The 26,843-nt window shown below is 33.3% G+C and overlaps 4 protein-coding genes across 5 annotated transcripts; 2 read left to right on the forward strand and 2 right to left on the reverse strand.

The window, feature by feature from the left end:
- Positions 1-2,409: 2,409 nt before the first annotated feature.
- LOC124941739 lies at positions 2,410-6,761 on the forward strand. Of its 2 annotated transcripts, none has more exons than XM_047482088.1 (10): positions 2,410-2,682; positions 2,731-2,885; positions 2,967-3,095; positions 3,526-3,636; positions 3,819-4,079; positions 4,224-4,408; positions 4,485-4,770; positions 5,023-5,133; positions 5,303-5,497; positions 6,331-6,761. In XM_047482088.1, exons 1-10 carry the CDS (start codon positions 2,475-2,477, stop codon positions 6,679-6,681), a joined length of 1,992 nt encoding a protein of 663 aa, XP_047338044.1. In that variant the 5' UTR covers positions 2,410-2,474; the 3' UTR covers positions 6,682-6,761. The 2 variants fall into 2 exon arrangements, with proteins under 2 accessions (XP_047338044.1, XP_047338045.1); XM_047482089.1 differs by having other exon boundaries at positions 2,749-2,885.
- A 1,446-nt stretch (positions 6,762-8,207) lies between these two features.
- On the reverse strand, positions 8,208-9,936 carry LOC124941903. The gene is made up of 9 exons (XM_047482280.1): positions 9,775-9,936; positions 9,599-9,679; positions 9,409-9,498; positions 9,178-9,344; positions 9,039-9,108; positions 8,888-8,967; positions 8,670-8,732; positions 8,512-8,588; positions 8,208-8,436 (listed from the first exon to the last, which is right to left on the reverse strand). Exons 1-9 carry the CDS (start codon positions 9,850-9,852, stop codon positions 8,336-8,338), a joined length of 807 nt encoding a protein of 268 aa, XP_047338236.1. The 5' UTR covers positions 9,853-9,936; the 3' UTR covers positions 8,208-8,335.
- Positions 9,937-22,360: 12,424 nt separating this feature from the next.
- On the forward strand, positions 22,361-24,368 carry LOC124942664 (eukaryotic translation initiation factor 4E-1-like). Its single transcript, XM_047483209.1, is given in 7 exon segments — positions 22,361-22,583; positions 22,585-22,661; positions 22,880-23,045; positions 23,132-23,213; positions 23,216-23,256; positions 24,049-24,114; positions 24,193-24,368. Coding segments are annotated over 7 exon segments (582 nt in total). The 5' UTR covers positions 22,361-22,478; the 3' UTR covers positions 24,238-24,368.
- LOC124942663 (bidirectional sugar transporter SWEET2a-like) lies at positions 24,271-25,671 on the reverse strand. Its single transcript, XM_047483208.1, has 4 exons — positions 25,067-25,671; positions 24,809-24,967; positions 24,600-24,719; positions 24,271-24,526 (listed from the first exon to the last, which is right to left on the reverse strand). Exons 1-4 carry the CDS (start codon positions 25,304-25,306, stop codon positions 24,410-24,412), a joined length of 636 nt encoding a protein of 211 aa, XP_047339164.1. The 5' UTR covers positions 25,307-25,671; the 3' UTR covers positions 24,271-24,409.
- Positions 25,672-26,843: the final 1,172 nt, after the last annotated feature.

Genomic DNA, 26,843 nt, shown 5'->3' on the forward strand with positions numbered 1-26,843 from the left:
TATTGTTAAGACTTTTAAAGGATAAGACAAAATTTTATAGAGATAAATAGTGTGAGGTAAAAACTTGGTATTCTTTTTTCTTCCTCATAGTGAAATCAGGTGATGGTTAAAAGTGGACATAGCTCTTTTGAGTGAACCACTATAAATTTGTGTCTTCTTGTGTTCTTATAGATCGTTTCAAACAAGTAGGATTTCGATACCCAAATCCTAACACTATGAACCTTAATTGTGACTCTACTTTTAGTGCTAACATAATCCTACTACTCCAACCGATGTCGTTTCTGTTGGGAAAAACCTCTTAAATAATAACTACGGAATAACTGCTCTTTTCCTCTTTGTATGCCACAATGAGATGATCAAGATAACAAATTAAATAGTAATAAATAAAATTAAGCACATAGAGATACATCAACTTTTAGCATCGAAAATCCAACAAAGATAAAAACCACGAGACTAGAGACCTCTTAAAAGAACATTCACTATATTTTAGTGAGTTACACCAAAGGCTTCTTTAACACCCTAGAAGTTCACTAATACAAAGTCTTCACCTTTAGTGGTGGATTACAAGAATAATGACAAGAAAAAATTTCACCAAAGTGGAATACTCAAACGAGTATATAAGAAAAGTCTAAACAAAGATTTATACTAGTTAGATTGTAGAAAACTCTATGAGAATTTACCAAATGTGATTTGAGCCAAAACCGACATCGCTCGACTACTCAATCCTCTCGCCGAAACTCTGAATATCTAAATCTTACTTTATTTATTTCTTTTTATGTGTGGTTTACTGTATCTATAATAATATTATAATATAATATATAATAATATATTATATATTATTAATCCAAGCTTAATGGGTCGGTCATCCCAACACCTATCATATGAGTTGGACCCAACAATTTCCACCGTTGAATGTTGTTGTGTAGATAATGCTTTCTGGATTGTTCGAGTTCCTAATTATAAATAAATCATTAAAGTCGTACTTCTTCTTCATGGGCATTCTTTTAATCGGTTGAATAATTTCTTTGGATGATTGACTGTTTACCGAGAAGAATGACGAATCACTATCTGAATCATATGTTTTTCCTTTCATCTCTTCATGCCCTTCTTGATCTTCATGAATCCAGCTCTGATGCAATATATGATAATCGAATCGTGAGAGATTTAGAGTTTTAAGGAAGAGAAGTTTGAGAAAAATATAACTACCTTTAGGAGTAACCTATTCATTTTATATCAATATAATATACAATTAAGTCATTAACAAAGTTAAGTCTTTACAAATAAGCCTTCCACTTTTACATTGTTATATTTATTATATATTCTTACAATACTTGTCGATTGTTCTAGTGATCTTTTCTCGGGTCTATGTTCATACTCTTTTTAACAACAAAGAGGGTGAAGTTGTCAGTTATTTCTCATTTGTTCAATAATGAGTTATTTGATTGAACTTATCTTTCATTTGGAGGTCATTTTACAGGTATCCTCACTTATTTTTATGAGTTTCTCATTATTTTGACCATATATGTAGATAGTCAGTTATCATTTGACAAACATATTTTGATGTTGTTTAGCAACTCACAAACAATGATAATTTTCACTACCGCACAAAATATTTGATAAAGATTTTTTTGACACTACTTAATTGGTTTGTTCGGCGTTCTCTATTTCATCACACATCTTTATGGAATTCAAACGAGTTCGTCTTTTGAGTCACCTTAAAAAAATGCAAGAATGTTGGATCGTCTTTATTATAATTTTAATTTTTACAAATTTGATATAATATAACATCTAGATTATCATTTAATTATTTATAACTATGTAGATTTTATATTGTATGATTTGCAAATAATTTATGTATATGTTACCTATGTTTTGAATTAATGAGAATTAACTCTTTAACAAAAAAAACAAATAGTAAAATCGAAATTTATAAAAAAAAATTGACCCAATCCGTTAGACATAAATATAGTTAAGGATATCTTTTCTAGCTTAGCGGTAACAAAATGTGGATATTCCCAAATCCCGACCTCTATGAGGTCTTGAGTTTGAGCTCGCCAGCCAACATGTTTCGCTCGCCAGGTTAAATTGATTGAATATATTTGCGGGTTATATATTTAACCGAGATTAGTCGTACTTAATTATATATAATTAATATTTTTTACAATAAATTCTCAATTCTAAATCTTTATTACTCAAATAATTTTAAGTAAATTTTTATTTTTTATTTGTCTATAATATAATCAAAATATTTCAATCTCTCTTTGATTTTATTTATTTAATTTTAATAGCCCATCAGCCCAAAATATGAGAACCATTTCCTGTATAGCAACTTATTTTTTCAAATAAGGTCCATTAAGAATCTTCTTTTTATCTTTTTATTTTATCAAATGAAATAAACAAATTAAGGATTATTTTTTATGGTCAAGAGTTAAGACTGTTATCTACTGAAGCTACTTCATCCCCTCCGGCGAGAAATGCAGAGCCCTTCCCTTCTATCTCCGGCGACTACTCCCTCTTCATGGCCTTGTATTTACACCTTCCGTAGATTCTATGGTACCTTTCAGAATCAAAATCCGAATCAAAATCGCTCTAAAAGCCTCGTCTTTTCATCATCTACACTTTCCCCTTTTCCACATCGTTCTGGAATTACACATGGAATCGTCCCTCCTTCCCGCAGTACTGGTAAACTCTTTTATCCTTTTTTCTTCTATTTTAGTCTGTTTGTTTAAGTATTTCCATTCATTTTAGGTGTGCATGAGATTGCTCAAACCAGTGAGGAAGAATCTGAATTCATTGAAACTGGGTATATTTCTGGTGTTCATGGACTTCAAGGGGAAGTTCGGGTAAAACCCAAGACTGATTTTCATGAACTCCGTTTTTCCACGGTAAAAACCTTGTCTTTGTGATTGATAAATCATAACCCTGATAATAGATTATGAGTAATTAGTGAAGCTTGCACTTATTAGCCAGGGAAAAGATGGTTAAGGCAACAAGTTTTAGGGAAAGCGAAAATTCAAGAAGTAAATCTCTTAGAGGGCAGGGGAAGTCAAAACAATTGGATTGTCAAATTCAATGATGTTGATACAGTAGACCAGGCAAGTTCACCAAATTCTTTCTATATTATGATATTCATTGTCTCAACTGATTACAGCACATCCATTGATGTTTATGTTGTAAGTAAGATTGATGAATGGTCTAAGCATTACAAGATGCATAAAAAGAGTAGTAATTATTTGTTCAGTTGCTTTGACAGTGAAGCCATTTTGTGGGGAAAGAACTTGTATTTATTTTTGGATCTTTTCTGAAAATTGGCCTATTTCAAGCACTATTTTGAGAAACTGCAGTCCTTTTGAGGGAGATCCAATTTCAAATTTAATCTCATGGAAGACAAATTGTATTTGCCTGAGAACTCCAGTCATGGAATATATCTAGTTTATATACTAGAGGTGCTCTTTGTGGCAAGAATAACTACAGTTCTTTGTTTTCACTTGTGGTATTCAATAACCCTTTGATTTCTCTTTTCAGGCTCACCTTCTTGTTGGGTCAACTTTGCTTGTGAGGGAGGAAGACAAACCACAATTGGAGGATGGCGAATTTTACTCTCGTGATCTTGTTGGAATGAGGGTTCTCCTTAAGGTTATTACTCAGGAAATGGATTTACAGGCCTTAATTCACAAATTTACTTACAATTTTATTGTGCAGATATCACCTTTGTGCTCACAGAAATTATTGGGTATCTGTATAAAATTTTAATAAAATATTCTCAAGGAACATTATTTGATCCTTTGGTTATGACTGAGAACATAATTCTTCTTCAGGAAACTGGCGAGGCTGTGGGAACCGTGGTTAATGTGTACAACACTGGAGCAAACGACCTGTTGCATGTTATGCTGGATTTACCGGGAGGACAAACGTCAGTTGAGGGTGCTTCCGGTCCTCTTGTTTTGGTACCATTTGTAGAAGCAATTGTCCCTATTGTGGACACCGACAAAAAAGAAATGATGATTACTCCTCCAAAGGGACTTCTCGAGTTGAATATACGAACTGTTGACAAATCCAAAAAAGAAAGGCGTCAGCTTGTGAGGCATATTCTCTTTATTGTTTTTTTTTTTCCTTTCGTGATTATTAATCAACATATGTTTTTTCTTGCATTTCACGGGCATCCTTCAATATCTTAGTTTGTTGATAAATCTGTAAGATATTAGTTATTATATGTGTGACAGGAATGGAAAGAGAGGAAACAGCTTCAGCAGCGTCTAATAGCAGCCAAAAAGAAATTGTGTTCTATGGAGCAACAACATGTATTTCACGGGCTTCGATATGGAGAGAAGTCTCAAAGGAGCTTACTTGCAGATCAGATTGTTAGTTTGCGTTCCAATTTACTTTTGCATGCATTGCCTTCAAAGAGGTAAAGATTTTGTTTATTTGGTGATCATTCATCTTGGTCATCTAGGATCAATTAATTATTTATTTATTTTACTCAGATGGAACTTAGACAAGTTTGTCAAGTTATTTTTAGCTAGACAGAGGAAAAACACATTGAGAATATCGAAACAGAACCTTTCTCATCCTGAAAAAGAAGGCGCGGTTTCAAGGTTTCAAGACAAGGGTCAATTTCTTACATATGAAGGAAAAGTTGCTACTATTCTACTTGTGGATGAACGGGAAGGCAAGGGAAGCGGTTTTGGACAAGATTCCATTGATGGAGCAGAAGAATCTACATCGTTGTTAGTGGAAAAATTCTTTCAAGAGTATCAGTGCTTTGAAAAGGTAATTACTGTGGTATCTGTCAAGACTTATGAAATCCAATTTGATGGATTTTTTATTTTATTTTTAACTTCACCATATTCAAATGAATAACTAACTTCTTAATAAAAAATATGTTAGCAGCTTGTTAGCTAGAGTTGGTTCATTTTTAATGGATGTTCTGCTTTGGCTAAGCTCTGAACCATTGGATTATTACCAATAGATTATGGTGATCAATTTTCTGAGAAAAACTTATGTTAACCTGACATATTGCAGGAAGAAGGCAATGCTTCTGTGCCATTAATTTTGATTTGCCCTACACATATGATTGATCCTCTAAAGCAATTGTTCCTTGATCATGACCACTTTACATTTGATAGTGAGAAGGTGAGCTTGATTCACTAGTTGTTTACATTACACTTTATATCAAATTGATCGCGATCTACTTTCTTATTTTTTGGGGAAAATGCGAACCATTTAATTAATAATCGAAATAATCCAGAAAAAGAGTTTATAGCTTGAAAGTTTTTGAATGTTTTGTTTCCTCTATATACAGGTTTGGTTCCTAGAAGCCGAGAAATTACCTGTTATTAGTGGTAACTCGATAGAAGAACCAAACAAGAACAAGATTTTGATGAAGTCACCCTGGGAAATTCTCCAAACTCCGGTTGGGTCTGGAGGACTTGTAAGCCTACTTTCATCAGTCAACATTCTCGAGAATCTTACATCAATGGGAGTAGAGTACATTAAGGTCAGTTCATTTACTTTACATATTTGTGAATTATGCTTTCTCACATGCATCAAGAAAAATTGTTTGAAAAAACATTCTAAATGTTTCCTAGTTCCCTCGGAATACTTGGAAAGAATTCTAAAACCCTAATATATAATGACGCCATACTCGTAATTTTGAACCATTAGTTTGATAATCATTGATGACCTATCTCAAAAACAAATATTTGCTGGAAAAGGGTTATATTTACATGTTAACACCCTTACCAGCGAGTTTCATTTACTCCCAAACTGTTGGAATTTCTCTTCTTCGGTAATAAATTATTTGGCAATGTTAGATAAAAGAAGTTTGTGGGTATATTTGCACCTTTAAGGAATCATAGGTATATTCTCCCCTTTTATGAGAGCTGAGGTATAAATATTTTGTTTTTCATCCACTTCGTGTAGCTCAAATGTCAATAGGCTTGGATTAATAGGATTACCAAAAGCGTCTCGATTGAAGTGGTGGGCTATTGTACTAGCCTCCCCGAGGGACTAATCCAAGGGTGTAGCCTAGACCCTAAACTCCTTTTCCCGATTTGTGGAATATAATAATTTGAACTAAGAATGCAATGAATAGGCTACTTACTTGAATAGGCAACCAATTAGCTAATTATTCAAATTCCAAAAGTCCTACTATGAACTCCCCTCACTCATGCCAGTGTGATTTTCATAAAAAGAAAAGAATGTAATTTAAATAGTTAGCGTAGGCTATTTACTTGAATAGGAAACAAATGATGTACATGAGTCGAAATCTTTGGTCGAACTTCTTAATCATGTTCTTGTTGGTCTCTTTTTCCGACACTTTTGTTGCAGGTTTGCAATTTATGGGAAGGAAATGCTGGTGGGGATGTGTTGGTGGGGTTGGTTAGTTCCTCGGAAGCCAATATTGGCATAGGAATCTCCTCGAAGGACATGAAGAATCTGGAGGAAAGAGTTGAAATGGTTTTCTCAATGGAGTTTATAAAGAAGTTGGTACAACAAGGGATTAAAGATCTTCGGTTCGATCTGATCCCGAAACAACACCCATGTGTTGAGCTGGTGGAAAAAGAGTGGGTTGATGTTGTTCCTTCTTCACCAAACTCTTATGAGGTTCATTGTTCTATTTACAGTTATGTGTATGCTTCTGATCCTGATAGGGTCTGTATTTTGGAGGTTATTGACTGATGTTTTAAAATATTCTCTTCATGAATGGTGATAAATGGAATTTTGGATGATTTATTATTCAATATGTAAGTTAATTTGAAGCATCTAATTATTATTTTATATTTTTTTGTCTTTAATAAATTGAATTATTTGAGATATTTATGTTGATTTTTTTTTTAATTTTTAAAGTGTTTTTTTTTTAATTAAAGAGAACTAGTTATCATATATTCACGTTCATGTCTCTCTGCTTATATTCGAAGCGCGTTGAGTTTTGTTTCTCCTTGGAGTGTGACTAACTCACAGTTTCACGTAAATTAAGCATATATTCTACCAGCCCACTCAATCAATTAATCAAACGGAACATACTCAATCAATTAATCAAACGGGATATTGTTGTTATATTAGGATATTGTTGTTATATTAGAAGAGATGATCTTTGAAGTAGTTATTATTATTTTATTAAGTGGTTGAAACGAGATATTGTTGTTATATTAGAAGAGATGATCTTTGAAGTAGTTATTATTATTTTATTAAGTGGTTTGTCAACCACGCTTTCCCTCCCTCAAAACAACTCGCCAAGTGCACCTCCCTCAAAACAACTCGCCAAGTGCACTGATTTGGGTTGGGGCAACACAGCAATGAGTAGTTCGCTCCAGAACCCCACCCCCTCGAGAGCAGGATGCCGGCCGAGATGGAGCTGGGAGTCTATACTTTCTCGGGGCCTGCCTTGCCCCCAACATCTAAATAAAGGACGGGCGCCGAAAAGAAAGATTTTATTATTATTGAGAGTAATAATAGTTTCTTGTGTAATAAAAGTGTTTTATCTAAATTTTTTATGTTATTCTTTATAAAATTGTGTAATTTATTAAAATAAATGTTAAAAATTATGTTCACGTGTTAACAAAATTGAAAAAATATCTTATGTCACATCAATATTCAATACATTGACAAAAATAAATAATAATTTGATATTTTCATACAAACATAATTTTGTTCAATTCAAAATAATACAAAAAAACATAAATCATTATAAGATTACAAATTTACAATAAAAAATTATTATCTAAAAGGACTGTAACATAACAAATTCTAAGAATTTAATCACCAAATTATTGAAAAATAGAGTTTAATTTATTTTCCTAATGTAAAATAATTTTTTTGCCTTATTTTGAATGATAGTTTGTTTTATCCTACATACTATAGTTTCAAAAAGAAAGAAAAAAGATAGTGCAAAAAAACAACTTTAAAATACAACATTTCAAATTAATCATAATCAATCAAAACTAAAATGGTTAAATGTGATTAATTCATTTTCTCTTATAATGGTATGAAACATAACACGAAAACAAAGTTTCAAAATTTATAAACACCATTTCATTTTCTTTGATAAGGGTATGAAACATAACATGAATACAAAGTTTCTAAATTTTAAACACCATTTCATCCAGTCTTCCTATAAATATTGCAAAATTCAACAAATAGTTGTTACCCATTATTGTGTTTATGCCAAAATAAAAAGAAAAGAAATAGCCTTTATTCAATTGAGTTGAAAATTCACTTTTAAGTTATAAACATCCCCTTATGTGAGTTAAGTTCTCAATAACAGCCAAAGGAATTAAGAAAACAAATCCACCAGTTTCATCTGATGTAAGAACAAGGACTATTAATATGATTACTACTTCATTTTCTTACTGAAATCAGACAGCTCAAGAATGTGAATCCTCGGAATGCTCGCAGCTTCGGCTCTCTCCTTTCCAGTATTATAACCCCAATCCCCTAATAAATATAAACAGACTAAATCAAACGAAAACACAATCACCAAATGCACAACAATAAACAAGCAAAAGTTACCAAGATATAAATTCCATCCGTCCAATTCCGGCTCTTTTATCACATTCTTTAGCGTTGCAAGCCGATCTTCCACAAAACTAAACAAACATGAACAAAAAAAAACAAAAAATGAAATCCCATCTCCAATTTTACTTTACTTTCTACTAAACAGATCTTACTGCATTTTCAGCCCCTGGTTCTCTGGTTTCCTTTGGAGCTGCTTTAGCACTTCTACTTTGGGACTGTAATTTACGTACACAAACATTAGTAGAATTAATCAAAGCAGTGAGGTTTACATTTTTAGGCCTTCCAGTGGGAAATTGAACCTAAGACCTCGTACTCTTAGTTTAAGACTCTTACCAATTGATTATACAGGAGAAAGTTAATTTGTATTTACCCGGTTCCCAAACCATACATTCTTTCAGGTGGAAAGTTAACTCCTGCTATTTCACGCAGCAAGGCAGATGCAAATCGGCTCTGCAAAAAATTACCCAATTTTGGATAAACTCCATGAATCACTATTATCATATCAATGCTATACATTCTACCTGCTTTGTGGTGACAATATATAGCTTGGAGCTTGCAAACTTCAAAGCCTCAGGAACACCCGGATAGAATCTGTGTTTCCAAATGGTTCAGATCGAGAAATAAATTGTTTCCTAATGCTAATTTATTTGAATCATCAACCTGTTTGCGCCAATCCAAGAGTTTAAATCTGTTTCCAGCCACTTATCTCTAACTTCTCCAAAAAGATTGATCAAATCATCCCTGTTTTCATTCCATGCCTCCATAATCACAGGTTTTATCTTTGACCAATTATCTAGTATTCCCTCAACTGTTAATCCTTCAGCAGCCTAACAAATTGAAATGAAGTAATCAGAATTGAATCTCAAAGTAACTATACTCAAGGTTACAAACCGATGATTTTCGAATTGCAGGAATCTTCATCTCCAAGAGCAACCGCACAAGTAATAAGTTTTCATAACCAGTTTCTACCACTGGTCTCACCTGAAGAAACCCATAAGCTATTTGTTTCAGGCTTTCATCATATGTATAATAACTTTGACTTTCTATAATCATACACAGAGAAAGAAAAAGCGGAGCTTACTATGTACATTTGTTCGACAATCCAATCCTCCAAGGCTGAATCAACTTGTTCAAATAGTGAAGGCCATCTCACTTTTGCAGCCTAAGACAATCAGTTGGGTCATTGATTCTAGACGAAGATCAAGCGAAATGATGAAAGTAAAACTGAAATGTAGAGAGGAGAGAAGGGTATGTAACCTTAACGGCGGAGAGTGAGCTCTCCCCACAGCTATCGCATAGAACTCCATCAAAATCAAGGGCATAAAGTTCCCCCATCGTCTCTCTTTCTTCTCTACAGATGAAAGGTTTTCAATTGGGATATGATGGTGTGTACTATTCTTACCTGCCACTCATAAACTAGCTGCTTTCAATCGACAAAGAAGAACAGTCAAATTGATCCTTAAGCTGGTATAAATGTTCAAAGTAGCCTAGTGGAGATTCTTTTCTTAAGAATTGGGTTCTAATAAAAAGAAGATTAGGACAAATTATTATTTGAGGTTTTAACTTTGACCGGTTTTATTATATTGGGCTTGAAATTATGTCATTCCAAACTCGAACATTCACATTTTTATTATTAATGTCGACCATTTTAATCTGGTACGAAAACACGATCTGATACGAACATGAAAAAATTAGGTTATGATCGTATATTTTTTGGTTTAAGTCGAAATCATTACTCGTTTAACTTGATTAATAAACATGTCAAAATCGACTTGAAATAACCCAAAATAGATTGTTTACATTTTTTTTTTGCATTATTTTTCATGTTTTTCCTTTCCTACCCACTTACTCATTTTCTTTTGTTTTAAGTTTTTTTAAAAATAAACATGTAATTTAGTTTTATTTTTGTTTTTCTGTTAATGCCATTTTATTCTGAAATAGAGCATTATGATATTAATTACATTGAGTTAAATTGGATTAGATTCGAGTTGAGTCGGGTCAATTGGGACGAATTTTGATCAAATATAAATAAATAGGTCAAGTTCATATTAGAAATTTTGACCCGAATTATTAAACATGTAAGGTTTTTGTTAGTATTAATCAACTTGCCAATGAACACAACCCAAATTAACACCCTTTAACTTTTAGATAAAAACACCTTTTAAAAAATTATAAATATTTAAAAATGTAGTAGGACAAAAATACAAAATTCTAACTCTAAATGAAAATAATTGGTAAAAAAAATTAACAAATAGATTATTACCATATTTACTAAAAGTTTATTTTTTAATTTAGGTCAAATTTTATGTTCTCCTATTAAAAAAAGACTACTAATGTCTAATTTCCTCCACTATATTAAATATTTTAAAACATTTGTAGTAATGTAATAACTGCTTAACATAAAACAGAATAAAAAATGATCATCGATGTAATCTCGAAAAAACCCCTTTCATTAGGTTCCTATGAAAAATTCGAGGTTCGAGAATTCAACAATAGTTTGCGTGTCAGTAATTTTCTTTTAAAATAAAATATTATTTTTAAAAGATTTCATTGATTCCTGACCGCTTTTGAAATTAATTAAAAATAATTAATTTCGGGGTTCAAAATTTAAATAATCCGGTCAAACAGGCCTTAGGACCCGAGTTCTAAGCCTTGGGATCTTTTTATCGGTCGAGGTCAACAGACCCTCGGTCCGGGTCGAGAAGTTATCGGTCGAGGCTCGGGATATTTGGTCTAAGTACCAAAGTCCATCGGTCTAGGTGCTAAGGACTCTCGGTTCTTTACCGATCTTACTAGTCTAGGTGTAAAAACTTATCGGTCTTGGGCTAGCCTGGGGCTAAATCCTTCGGTCGAGGTGTATGAACCTCTTGGTCCTAGGCTATCTTTGGGCTAGGTCCCTTGGTCCTAGGTTCAGGAGCTCTCGGTCCCGAGTTTGGGATTCTCAGTTCCAAGGTTAGACCTCTCAGTCCTAAGGTTCGGGGGTCTCGGTCTTGGGCTCAGACCTCTTGATCCTAGGTTTAGAATTCTCGATCCTAGGGTTTGGGATTCTCGGTCTCAAGGTCGGACCTCTCGGTCCTATGTGAGAATTCTAGGTCAGATCTCTCGATCCTAGCTCAAGAGCATCGGTCAGATCTTTCGGTCCTAGGCTCGATTTTCTCGGTCCTAGGTTTCGGTCAAGACCGAGGATCCTTAGTCGAACTTCTCGGTCTTAGGCTAATGAGCCCCAGTCCTCAAGAATACCAATGTGTAGGTTTTTAAATTTATTTTTTTAGCTCTAATTCTTTTATCTAAGAGCTTGGGTAGCTTCACAAAGCTGCCAGGAACATGTTGATCATCATCTCAAGGTATCAATAGACCTAGATGATGAACAATTTGCTTAAAACAGTTTGTGATCAAAAATCGGGTTTTTGATTTTAAAGTTGTTTTGAAGTGTAAGGAGTTATCCAATAGCTTCTTTATACTACATACACTTAATTGGTACAAAAACAAAAACTCTAACTGTTCGTTTTGACCAAATCAAGAACTTAAAATTTTCAATTACTTTGAAATTTTTTATTTTGATCAAACATGATTGGGATGAATCAAATATGATCCAAATAATTGTCCAACATCATTACAATAATGTTGGGAAGCTTTCTAGGTTGTGATTCAACAGAATTAACCCAATAACAGCAAACTCGTTTTTTTATTTTTAAAATTCAAAATTGGGTTTTTTATTTATATCGATTGATCGTTTATATCCTATCCAGATAGTTTATAAATCATCTAAGGATAAAATTTCAACCATAAAACATCATAAATAGCAAGCATACAAGCTTATGTAATTTGAAATATAAATTTTTTAAATTCAAACAGTAAATATGAATTGGAGGGTGATTAAAATCTTACCAAGGATTGGAGAACACTCTTTGATCCTTAAAAAAACTTTCTAAATGCTCAAAATCCAAGTTTTAAGGCTTCAAATAGATTTTTTGAAAAATTCAGAAGCTTTGAGCTTGAATGGTGGATTTTCTGTAAATCGTAAATTTAGAGTGGAGATTGGATTCTCTCATTTGGGAATGACTCGGAGCGTTTATTTATAGCTGCCCTAAGTCAGCGGAGTCTTCTAATGGCCTAGATCAGCCAAAAGCCATTAATGACTTTTGGTTGTTCTTGGCTTAACTCGCCAAAATAGGGATGAATCATCCCTATTTTGATAGGGAGAAATGATCACCATCGTAGGGTGATCATTTCAGACTTTAAATGAGCCGAAATGATGGACTAACGAGGGAGTTCAAAAAGACAAGATAAACACGGATCTTCAACCTTATCTGCTTAGCATCGCGATGAAGAAGAAGACCGGAGATTAAAACAATGTCGTTTTAAGCGCTTTTAGGTGTTCCATTAGCGTCAGGCGTTCCATCAGCGCTTGGGTGAACGAAGCTAACGTATGTGTTAGCTGCTCTCCCACAATGCGCAAGTACTTCTTCTCAGCTACAATGGGATACGCGGTTGCTTCTTGGGGGCTAGATAAAAATACAACGCTCATCTGATGGCTATTGTTCCTGTTGTAGCCGATTCTTCTAGTTTCTGCCACACAGGATCACAATTTTTATTTTTTATTTAAAACCTTAAGGGTTTGATTGAAATTGATTTTTCTTTCACATTTTTTTGCATTAATTTTGATATTTTTAAATACACAAAATATTAAAATAAATATGGAAAATGTTTTACCAATTTATTTTTCTTTTTGTATATTTTTAGGGTTAAATAAATATTATTTTAGATAAAATAGCTACAACAATTCATTATAAATTATTTATTTTTATCTCATTAATTTTTTTTAAAATTATTTTGTGATAAAATGAGTACGACATTTATCCCAAATATTTTTATTTTGGCCTGAACCCTTAATTAATTTGATTAATTAGTATAATTATTAATCCTAATTAATTATTTTAAATGGGTTTTTGTCCATGGGTTAATTATTTTGATTTTATTTATTAAAAATAAATCAAAACAATTATTTTAATATTATAAATTGGGATGTGGATTTTTTATGCTTAGAAAGTACCCTCTCTAATCAAGTTTGAATACAATAAACTAGCTTTTAAAAACGTTGATTCGAGTATGAAACCTAACACTAGGTTATCTTGTTCAATTTATAATGAGGGAGTTTAGAAAGATGGACAATGTAGTGTGTTATCTATTGGAGTGACCTGGTGATGTTGTGTAGCAATTCGTCAATGTGCTTCCAAGCGTTGTTGTAGAGATCTTTCTTTAATGTTTATCCTAACAAGGATAATTCCCGGGGAATCCTATTTTATAATACTTAACAAAATACTCATAAAATCCATGGGGAGAAGGTAAGCATAGGTATTGAAACATATGTTCCTATATGGCATGAATATCAACAGATTATTCATGTTTTAGTCATGTATTAATGGCTAAAGTTATTGGTCAATAATTATAAAGAGAACATGGATGTCTTAGCAACTTTCATGTAGGTTACTAACAAGTAACATTTCGGGGTAATCATAAACATATGATCACGGGACTTACAACATATAGATATTGGTGAGGAAGTCAACAAACTTTTCTTTGAGTCTTACTATCGTGTGATCATGTATATATGATCATGATGTTGTCAATTTTTATTGCAGGAATTAACAAACTTTCCGTGAAGATCACTCACATGTGAGGTTGAGAATGATCATGTGTAAGTAATCATGGTGCTATCAATAGATAGGCTTTCATGTCATCGTGAATTAGGAATATAACATTTATCGAGGAACGAGAACTTATCAAAGAACAAGATTGTCTTAGAGAACGGAAACTTATCAGAGTACCTATCGCAAGATAGGATTTGAATAGGATCGTGTACAAATGACGTTGTGCTTGTTGACAAACAAGGCTTGAATACCTATCGAGTGATAGGATTTGGGTATCTATTCGAGTGATAGGGTTTGTGATAGAGTACCTATCGAGAGATGTGGTTTGCTTGAGCATCTTATAAGGAGATGAGGTTTGGTTACCTATCGAGTGATAGTGTTTTATTAGAGGACCTATCGAGGGATAGGGTTTGGGAAGGATCATATAAGAATGATCGTTATGCTTGTTGACAAACAATACTTTGGTTATTATCGAGAGATAGAATTTTGAGGTACCTGTTCGAATGACGGGGTTTTAGTACCTATCGAGTGATAGGGTTTGCTTGTGAGCTATCTGAACTTAGTGATGTTGGGAAAGGTGATACCTATCGGGAGATAGGGTTTTGGCAGAATCGCATACATGTGATTTCTCAACCTATCAACATATAGAGTTTTCAGATCGAATCGTGTACGAAGATTAACGCACCTATTAACATATAGAGTTTCTAAAGGAATCATATACAAATGATGTCTCGACCTATCTAACAAATAGGATTTAGTCACGGAGTCGTGTACGAATGACGTCTCAACCTATTAACAAATAGAATTTACTAGATCATGTACGTATGATCTTAAGTCCTTGTCGACAGACAAGATTATTAACGAATTATCTTACAAATGATCTCTATGTTTGTTAAAAAATAAGGCTTACAACAGAATCGTGTAGAAACGCTTTCTCGTACCTATTGACAAATAGGGTTTGGATATCTAACAATAATTAGGGTTTAAACAAGATTGTTTATGAACAATCTCACGTACTTATCAATAGATAGGGTTTTCTAACGGAATCATATATAAATGATCTTTGTACTTATTTATAAACAATGTTTAAAACGAAATAATGTACAAACAATTTCTCGTACCTGTTGATAATAAGGTTTTGATATCTAATAATAATTAGGGTTTTTAACAGAATCGTGTAAAAATGATAGCACCTATCAAAAGGTAGGGTTTTAGATACATATTCACAAATAAGATTCAAAAACGGGATTGTGTATGAACGATCTCTCGCACCTATCAACATATAGGGTTTAGATACCTAACTACATTTTTTGAAAGTTTCACTCATCGCAAACACATTTGAGAGAAGATTTTGACTTTCTACTTTGGGTTTCATATGCCATTTTTCTCTTTTTTTGTTGGCTCGCATATAGATTTGGTAGAATCGATACATCCTTGCCCTTTCCATAACAATCAAGATTTAGATCTTGGGTAGGCAACGAATGATGATTTCAATACCTCAACCACTTGAGTCATTTTCTTTTTTTCGTTCCTGGGGTGTATCTGGTAGAATCGGTATATTCTGCTCTTGCAGTAACAATTAATACTAGAGTCTGAGTGAGTACGAATGGTGATTTCAATACTTCAACGAACATAGGAATATTTTTTAAAGATTTTCGGAGATTATTCTGGTTCTCTTTTTGGCATTTTATTTTTTTTGTTTTTTTCCCAAAGCATGAGTTTTAAACCTCTCTTTCTTTAACAAAAGTAACGATGACGTGTATTTCTCAATTTGGGGCTCTAGGCCTCGCTTTTTTGGGGTTTATTTATGTTCTTTTTCTTCATAAACCTTCGATGGAGGGTTGCTCTCAAGATAATCGCCTACAAAAAAAATTATGAGCGATATCTCTTGAATCGGGTTTATTGTGAAATCCTCAGTTTTGTTTATGAGAATATCACTCAAAAGGAAGTAATGCTCTTGACTTTGCCCCTATTTGTTTCCTAAAATCCAAAACATCGGCTCTAGGATGCAATCAAGGTTTTCTTCATTTCTCAAAAGATTTTCATTCTCTCTTGAGGAAGGGATTTGGGGTTTTATTATGTAATTGAGAATGAGCTCGCAAATATGCAGGTTGCCTACGTATATCTCCTTTATTTTTTTGTACTAAGAAGAATCAGTTCTCCGTAGTTCGGACATGAGTCATTTATCCATGTTACAAGTTATATAAAACTTGTAATTGGATTTTGTTGAGATAAGTTTCTTTCAAGATCGAAATTTAAACCGTTCTACGTATGCTTGATATTATAAAAAATATCTTTTAAGTGCTTCGAGATTGTTTGACGCAATGAACTTTTCACCTTCTATGTTAAATAGGCGAATAACTTCTCTAGAGGATTTTCTTAAGTAGGAAGGGTCCTTCCTATTGGGGTCAAAACTTTCCCCTAGGGTCTAGGAATTCTCTAGTTCGTTTGAGAAATATATCACATTCTTTGAGTTTCCTAGGTTTGACCTTCCTATTGAAGGTGTTTAACATGCGTTTTTTGTATACTTGGGTTTTACACATAGTGTTTAACCTCATATCCTCCATTAACGTTAGTTGGGCATATCGAGATTTAAGTCAGTCTTCTTCTATGACATGGTTCTCTAAGAGTATTCTTAGAGTTGTAATCTTGATTTCGATAGGTTGTACGGTATCCATACCGTAAACCAAAGATTAGGGAGTTTCGTCCGTCGAAGTTCGAGCAGTTGTACGATATTCCCAGAAGGTGTATGGAAGCTTCTCATGCTAGTCCTTATACATGTTGATCATCTTCTTGATGATCATAATCACGTTTTTGTTTGTCGCTTCGACCACACCATTGGTTTGAGGTCTATAGGGCGATGATTTGTGATGCTCGATCTTGAATTCAACAAGAAATTGTAACACTTTTCCTTGGAAGTGTCGACCATTTTCTGAAATCAGGGCATGAGGAACTCTATATCTAACGATGATGCTAGTTCGGATAAACTTTGCCACTTAAGATGACTTTAAGACCTTGTAGGAGGCCGCTTCAACTCATTTGGTGAAGTAGTCTATAGCAACAAGTATGAACTCGTGTCCACTTGATGCATGGAGATAGATTTTCTCGATTACGTCGATGCCTCGTGTAGAAAAATGCCAAGGGGATGTCATGTTGTAGAAGAGCGTGGTCAGTGTATGCTTCAGGTTAACATAGATGTGGTATTAATGACATCTCCTTACATAACTCACACATTCATGTTCGATGTTTTACCAATAATATCATAGACAAAGTATTTTCTTAGCTAAAGACATTTCATTCATGTGTGGGACACATGTTTATGCATGTAATTCTTCCATGATCCACTTGAATTTATGATTATCTATGCAAAACATGTTTTGACCATCGAAAGATCGACAGTAAAGCCTGTTGGAAATCCAAGCGTAGTTGGTGGAATACTAGTGCAACGCCCGCTGTTCCTTAGCTCGGAAATTGGAAGGATAATCTCCATACTCAATGTACTTCTAGAGAGTATCATACTAGGGTTTAGAAGCATTCTCATCGAAAGTGGCTACTTCAAATTCAAAAGCAGGTCGTTGCTTTTGTCGGATTTTCAAGGGTTTGACTTTAATTTCGTTGAGAATTTGAGTCATGGCTGCCAAAGTAACTAGGGCATCCGCGAAATGGTTTTAGCTTCTTGGAGCGTGGACAAATGATACTTGATCGAATTTGTTCATGAGTTTGGTCAAATGGGCATGGTAGGGTTCCAAGTTCTCCCGTTTCACTTGCCATGTGCCATTGGTTTGGGATATAACCAAGTTAGAGTCCTCGACTTCTAGCTTGGTTGCCCATTTTTTATATGCCAATTTGATATCCTAGAGGCATGCCTTGCATTCAGCCTCATTATTGGTGACATGATATTCGAGTTATATGGATATTGGATTGTATGTCCCTTTTAGGTCAACTAACAAAATCTTAATTCTGTAACCCTACTTTTCGGAAGCTCCCTCAAACATCAGTTTACATGTGTCTGATATTATACTCATAATTCCCTCGTTGAAAATTCAAGTTCGTCTTCTAACTCAATAATGATGGGTTGGTCAGTAAGGAAGCATGCAATAACACTTCATTTGACAGACTTCTGTACCGTGTAGGCTATATCGTATTCGGATAACATCATCATCCATTTGGCAAGCCTTGGTGATAGAAGAGTTTGTTGAAACAAGAAATAGACTAACTTGATGGGGGTGGACTTGCATATAGTGTCTTAACCTTTTGGCGATCCATGCTAAGGCCTAACAAATTTTCTCAACTAGAGTGTCATTAAGTTCACACACAATCATCCTTTTACTGATGTAATACACATTCTTTTCGAGTTTGTCCTCGTTTTCTTGAGCCAATAAACTTCATGTGTCTATTACAGTAAGATATAGGATAAGAGGAATGTCGGCTCTAGGCAACATGAGTATGGGAGGGGATGTTAAATAATCCACGATTCTGTCAAAGGCTAGTTGATAGTATTCATCCCATAACAAACTTTTAGCCTTTCTTCAGTAGCTTAAATAGTGGATCGCATGTCATAGTAAGCTTACTAATACATCGTCTAATGTATTGGATTTTACCCAAAAATCCTCGGACCTCTCCTTCGTTTCGAGGGACCAGCATAGTTGTGATTGCTTCAATCTAAGAGGAGTCAGTTTTGATGCCCCTCTATGTGATTAAGAAGCCTAGCATTCTACTAGTTGTGACTCCGAATGTACATTTCTTTGGGTTGAGTCGTAGTTGATATTTCCTGATTCGTCATAGGAATTTTTCGAGGTTTAGGACATGTCCTTCTCAATCCTTCGATTTGACAATCATGTCAACGACATATACTTCCACTTCCTTGTGCATCATGTCATGAAGGATCATGATGAATGCCTTTTGATAGGTGGATCTCGCGTTATTAAGACCGAAATGCATGACCCTATAACAGAAAGTTCATACTTCTATTATAAATGTGGTATTTTCTTTGTCTTGCGGGGCCATCAGGATCTAGTTGTATCCGAAATCCGTCCATGAATAACAACAATTCATGACTGGTGGCATGATTAACCAATATGTCGATGTGTGGTAGCGAGAAATGATCTTTAAGACTATCCTTATTTAGATCCCGATAATCTACACACACATGTAGTTTCAGTCTTTCTTCAAGACGGGGACTACATTGACAATCTAGGTAGGATATTCCATTACCTCGAGAAATTTATCTTCGAGTTGCTTTCGGAATTCTTCTCGGATTTTGTTCACAACTAACTCTTTCATATGTCTAAACTTTTTCTTTACTAGTTTAACATCGAGATATGGAGGAATATGACATCGTGTGATCTTTAGATCAATGCATGACATGTCCTTGTATGACTAGGAGAAGACGTCTTTGTTGTCTTTTAGTAACTCAACAATTTTCAGACGCTCTTAGGGGTTTAAACTTTGGTCGATCAGTACGATTTTAGGATCGTCGGTCGTGATTAACTTGATTTAATTGTCTTTTCCGCTACATAGACAATTTCATCCTTAGTTTCTAGGAAATGTTTGGTTTCGAAATTTAAGTCAAGAGTAAAAAGAAATATCATTTTTATTCAAAGATTCGAAATCTACTTCTTGTGTTACATCGAGGGATTTATTACATGCAAGAGAAGACGATCCAACAAGATCATTATTCTTAACTTTCTTATAATGCTTAGTATGTAACATCTCTCTATACATGAGAGGAGAAAGAGTTATACTTTCATCGATCACAGTATCGATGGATGAAAGGGAGTCAGTTTGTTGAGAACTAGGATAGTTAGATCTTGAGTTGGAGCAATTGTCGTGGGAATCCGAGCCAAGTTTTCCAGGGCATTACGTCAATAGTCCGTTCTTTTCCTAATCATATAAATAGAAAGTTAGGATTATGAGGACAATCTGAAAAGATTTCAAGACATGAAAAATATCTCTATAAATCTGGATTGGTAAAAGGTTTAGGGAAGTTAAAGCATAAAGCGCTTTTTCCCTTGCAGATAAATTATCTATTCAAGGTTGGCGGAACAACTATGCGTTGTTTAGATATCATTTCCTTGCGGATTTATTCGAATCACATAGGAATGTATCCTAGACCGTATCGATCCATGTTACAACATGGCTGCGAGAATGATGTCAGGTCATTGGCATTGAGGACTAAACCCATGCTAGAGAAATATCTCATTTGATGAATAATTTTGATATAGGGGAGGCTAAACATACTAAAGTCAGGGTGTTTGGATTAGTCTTTACCTTCTAAGAGGATTGAACATATCTCGAACCTGCTTAGTTCAACCTCAGGGTGTCAATGTGGGTTGACCCTATGACTGATGTGGTGTTAGTTGTGTCGTTGACTATGATAACTTGGTCGTTGGCGATGAATCTGAGCTTTTGGTGTAGGGTAGAGGCTAAAGTCTTAGCTTGATGAAGCCATGGTCTTCCTAAGATCAAGTTATATGAAGGCTACATGTTGATGACACAAAATTTAACTTGGAAGGGGATGTCGGCTATTGGGACGGTGCACTTGAAGCAACCCATTATCTCGCGGCGAGAGTTGTCGAAGCCTTTGACACACAAGTCAGATGATATGATCTTGTCTCGGGATACACCTATCTTCTGAAGAGTCCTCCAAGGACATATGTTGAGAGCGGATCCATATTCTATTAAGACCATCAGAGTAGTCTTTCCCTCCATTTACACAGAAATGTAGAGGGATTTGTCATGATTTGGTTGGTTGATGGAAGATCCTTGTCTTCGAAGTCAATAATGTTGTGTTGCAAACTAGCGGATATGATCCCTACTAGTTCTTCAAGTGGTGGTGTTGGCAGGGACATGGCTTGACTTAACTCATTGAGGACTGCTTTTCTGTGCTCGATAGAGTACATTAGGATTTCCCATATAAAAATGTTAGCATCTTTAAAAGTTAAGTATCCTTTAACAATTTAATTATTTGAAGCTTTTCTCAAATTGACAAAATTTTCTTCTTCTTATTCTAATTAATTATTTTAGTATTTAGACACTTTTTGAACGTATTTTTTAAATAGAGTATTTTTCAAGATATATGTATCCTAATTTGTTAGAGCTAGTTTGGATGAGACTAAACAAATGTGTGATCTCATGAAAGATTTAAGAAAAGATAAATTTGGTATTTATTTTTCACAAAACTTGAAATGATGTAACATGATGTATCTTTACCAATTTGAACGTATTTGAATTTTAAATTAAGTGTTTTTTTAATATGCCAATTTTATTCTTCTGAATAGGGTTTGAATGCTTTAGGCCTTGTTCGGATTGAGTTATTGTAATAACTGAAATAAATAATGATTGGTGATGATTTTGAAAAAGTGGGAATATTTTTTATAAAATTACTTAAAGGGTATTAATATATAATAATAAAATAATAAATAGTAATTTAAAATATAATGTATTTTAGTATTTTGAGTAATGAATTAAACCAAGACCTTAATAAATGTGTGATTTGTGAAAATAATTAAAAATATAAAAGAGATAATAAAATTGTTATTTATTTTATAAATGTGTTAAACTAATTAAGAAAATGATAGATCATTTGTAAGGAGAAAGCCCGGATTACAAATATAATAGTTTGAACAAAATTTAATTCGAATTTAAATATTGATTTTATTTAGTTATTTAAATTGAATTGAGTTTGAATTAGATTAAAATTATTCAAATTAAAATTATATTTTTTATTTTGTATTTTCTAAATTGTATTTCACACCCATATAATTTTTTTTTTCACATAGTTTAGGCCATTCATTTTTTTTTGTAACTATAATATATTTTAATTAATTTAATTAAAATAGTTAAAATTAACTATAGATTTTTAACCAAACTAACTAAACAAAATTAATTATAAACATATATATTATTAAAAATTTAACCATATTAAGTGATTTATAAAAAAAAAGGTTGAATTAATTAATTAATTAGTAAAATAAAATAAATAAATTTATTAAAAATTTTAATAAAAAATATATTAAATTAATTATTAAATCATACCTAGTCTAATTCAAATTCAAATTAATCAATATAAATAGAATTGGTCAAAGATAAAAAAAAAAAATGTAAAGTTTCGATCACAAATATTAAAATTTGAAAATAATACAAGGACTTATTTAGTAATCACAAATTTCCATGTTAAAGTGTATAAACGTTTCCAAGACCTAAAGACTGTAAAAAATCTTAGAGAGAGAAATGGTGAAGAGGTAGAAACGTCGTCGATTATGGAAGAGTCAATTAGGGTTCAACCAATCGATAACGAAGATCTGGAAGATGGAGAGATCGTTGAGCATGACGATTCGTCTTCCTCCAAGCCGAGATTACCCGCGAGGTCCACCGCTCGAGCGCTCATGGACATTCTGGTTCGATATTCCCTCTCTCCAAGTCCAAACATTCAGACTGGGGAAGCAACTTGCGTCCCATCCACACTTTCTCCACTGCTGAAGAATTCTGGGGGTAATCTATTCTTTTCTTCACCGTAGTATTATTGTTCATTCATGATTTCTCAGATTTATCTTCGTTTTTTCCTCTAATTGGTGAAGTTTATGATATCTTTCTTTTCAATTGTAGAAACATTAGTAAGGTTTCTCGATTTCTATCTGAATTGCTTCTGATATATATAATCTAATTTGGGACAATCTCAGTAGATAGAATATGTTTTGATTTCTTGCAGGACTATACAATAACATACATCATCCTAGCAAATTGTGTGCTGGAGCAGATTTGTATTGCTTTATTCAGGAAGCTCAGCCTAAGTGGGAGGATAAAGTATGTGCTGATGGAGGTAAATGGACTGTGAACTGTAATAGGGGAAAAGCTGATATCCTTTGGCTCTACACGGTACTAAATCATCTTCCTTCCTTCCTTCTTTCAATAAAACATGTATTCTGTTTCTATGTTTTTGATCCTGATTTTGTTCTATTCAGTTGCTTGCGATTATTGGAGAACAATTTGATCATGGAGATAAAATCTGTGGAGCAGTCGTAAATATTAGAGCTAAGCAAGAAAGATATCTTTGTGGACTAAGAATGCTATTAATGAAACTGCTCAGGTAATCAAACATTCTTCCCCTTGAACCCTAAAATTTAGTCCTTTGTCAATCAATTGAATATGAAACCAATTCACATCTCATGTTTGTTCTTAATTTTCTTGTGGACTAAGAATGCTACTAATGAAACTGCTTAGGTAATCAAACCTTTTTCCTTGAACCCTAAATTTGGACCTTATCAATCAACCGAATTCAAACCCAATTCACATCGCATGTTTGTTCTTAATTTCCTTGTGGACTAACAATGCTACTAATGAAACTGCTTAGGTAATCAATATTCTTCCCCTTGAACCCTAACATTTTAGTCCTTTGTCAATCAATACAAAACCAATTCACATCTCATGTTGTTCTTAATTTCCTTGTGGAGTAACATTGTTCCTTGAACTCTTCAATTTAGGACCTTATCAAAACTCACTAAGATAGCTCAAATGACAAGAGTGGTTCCTAAGAGACCAAAGGGTACGGTTTCGATTCTCATTTAGAACGCCTTAAGTTGATGCGTGTGTCACGACGTGGTGGTCATGCTAGCGTCCTATTTTAAAAAAGATAGACCTTTTCAATCAATTGAATACAAAACCAATTCAACATTTCATGGTTGTTCTTAAGTTCCTATTTTTTTCTGGCACAATTCAGTATAATCTGCTTTGTGTTGCCATCCAAGTGATTATGTATTATCTTTAATCAGTCTTGATTTGGTTATGAAATAAGTGTTCCACAATGAGGACCTATATAATCCACGCTTACACTGATTGCACATAAGCTGGTCACTAAATTATGTTAATTTTGTCGCAGAAGATAAGCATCGGGAAACAATGGAAAGAATTGCGCGACTGCAATGACACTATAGGTTTCATAGTTCACGTAAGTTTTTTGTCATACTTTCTTGTTTGGGCCATCAAGAGACATGTCATAATTTAATCATTCGTGTCCATTTTTCAGGAAGATGCGATGAACAAAATTACCAAGAACCGCTACTCAGTCTGACAAAACGAAAAATGATGCAATATTGTTTGAGCCAGACAGACAGACAATCTTATTCTTGTTGCTTTAATTACTAAAACATTCTATTAAATCTTGTTTGAACATCTTTTCTTAAGACAATCAGCCTTTACTTGAAAACTGCCTCATTGTGTTAAATGATAAAATTGTCGTTTTTTCAGACATAATATTCCTCAAGTAGAGGCTCTTTTGAAGCATCTCCATATAATTGTCTGTAATAGTAGTATAAACTCAACTGGATGATACCAAGAAAAGCTCCAATTCCATTTGGGATCTGTTTTTTTAGAGAGAACTATTAGCAAATGATATTGTAGATATTTGAAACTCACTTAATTAGGCCAACTTACATAGATGAAAGGATCATACTTGCACATTCCATATGCAAAGAAAGACATGCTCATCAAGAAGGTTGAACCCGACAGGTAGAAAGGCATATACTCCACGCTCTTCGTCTTCATCACCAAATTCTAAAGAAAAAAACCAAACCCCAACAATTTATTCTCACCCCGACAAAAACCCACATTCAGAAACCTTAAAATCGAGACAAAGAACTCACGATGACAGACAGAGGAGATGCGAACATGGATATTAGAGAAACCACACTCAAATACCCGACAAAGATTTGTCTTTCCGGAGGCTGAAAGAGTTGCAAACTCACCAACACTATGGCTAAGAATGCAGCGAAAACCGCAAGCAGTAGCCCTGCCATCTTCATCTAAAAGATTGATTCTTAGACTCGAAAGAGTTGTAATGATAATAGATTAGAGAGGATGAACTATGAGTCTATGAAGCCATGAAGGATAGTTAATATTACCCTTTGAAGTGAATCAGCATGAAGGATGAAGATAGCTATGTAAACAAACTGAAAGCTTGCACCAATAGAATTGACAGTAGCAACTAAAATGATGTCTGGAGAGACAAGAGGCATTCCATACCTAAACATATCAAGCAATTCAAGAGAGCATAAATGTAAGGGCAATCCTGAGAATTGCTCTGTTGATTTGTTTCTAATTATTCTTTTGAATGTGGGTCTGCAAAATAACTTAAAATACATAATGTTAAGGGAGAATTATTTGAAAACTATAATAGATTGATAGATCGAAACAGACTTGCTTACATGGTGAAACAACAGCACAAAGCAAGAATATTCCCTGCAATTTCAAACCATGATCTTTATGTTCTTCTTCTTCTTTTTCTACCTTTAACCATTGATAAAGAGATTAATAATAATTTACAGAAACTCCAATGGCGTCTGTCCAGATTGAGTTATGGGTGGAGAAGAGATTTTTGAAATGATCATCTCTGTAATTTTACTGTAGAAGCTTCTTCAAAAGAAAAAAAAAAAAACATCTTTTTGTCTCTCTATATATGAAACTAGTTTCAAAGAAGGAGAAACTTCGATCTTTGTAGTCAAGGTAATGAAGAGTGAAAGCCAAGAAATAATAATAATAATAATAATAATAAATAATAAAGAAGACAATAATAATGTGATCCACATTTGATATGAGCTGTGGCGGTCCAAATTTCTTCGGTCTACCTAGCTGTCCATCCTTGTATCAATCATTAAAATGGACCGGCCGGTTTTCATGACAGGAGATAGAGGAAAATGATATTGGGTTAAAATTCATGTTTTTTAAATAAACATGATACCAAATGATTAAAATTAAAATATACAAAATAAAGTTATTAAATATTTTTATGTTGATCATGTATTAATAAAAATATTTTAAAAAAAATATTATTTATTTAAATTATAGTAAATATTTATCTCACATTACACTAAGATAGCTGAAGTAATACAATTTAGAGTTGAATTATCTCTTAAAATATTGATAATTTTCCTTAACATTCATACATCGTTTTTATTTTACTAGTTATATTTTATCAATACCTTATATCGGGCGGATTGAATTATCCGGATATTAGGTTTTATAATTTTTAGATATCAAACATATATATATATATTTATAATACATGTTTATAGAGCTCCTACTATTCATATCATAGATGATAAAAAAAGAATAATAACCAAGGAAATAAAGACAACGATGATGAGTACGACGACTAGAGGCGACGACTAGAGCCGAATATATTAAGAGACTCAATTGAGCTTTAGTTAAAAAAATTACAGTAAAAATGTGAAATGCTCCCTAATTTCATAATTTTTTCCAATTTCATTCACTATTTATTTATCTAATTTTTAAAAAATGTCCATACTCATATTCATTCACTCGTTTTATCAATAATTTTTCTTTCATTTTTTAAGTCCACCCATTTCTTTTAAGCTCACAATAATTCTTTCTTATCCCTAGCAATGACAATAACAATAACAGAGATATGTGTATCGTATATAACCTGGTCTATATATCTATGTTTGTCAACACTAAAATTTTACCTCCCCATTTATAGTATATTAATAGATTATTTTGAATAAATAAATTCAAAATATCAAGGCACAAACCAGTATTAAATAATTAATTGGATTAATATTGTATTAATTAAACCCAACTAATTAAAATAAATGTCAATATAAATAAAATCATTTCAGATAACTATTATATTCATTTTATCTCAAAATTTTTTAAAGGGCT

Source organism: Impatiens glandulifera, chromosome 6 (genome assembly GCF_907164915.1).
Source record: "Impatiens glandulifera chromosome 6, dImpGla2.1, whole genome shotgun sequence".
NCBI classification, from domain to species: Eukaryota; Viridiplantae; Streptophyta; class Magnoliopsida; order Ericales; family Balsaminaceae; genus Impatiens; species Impatiens glandulifera.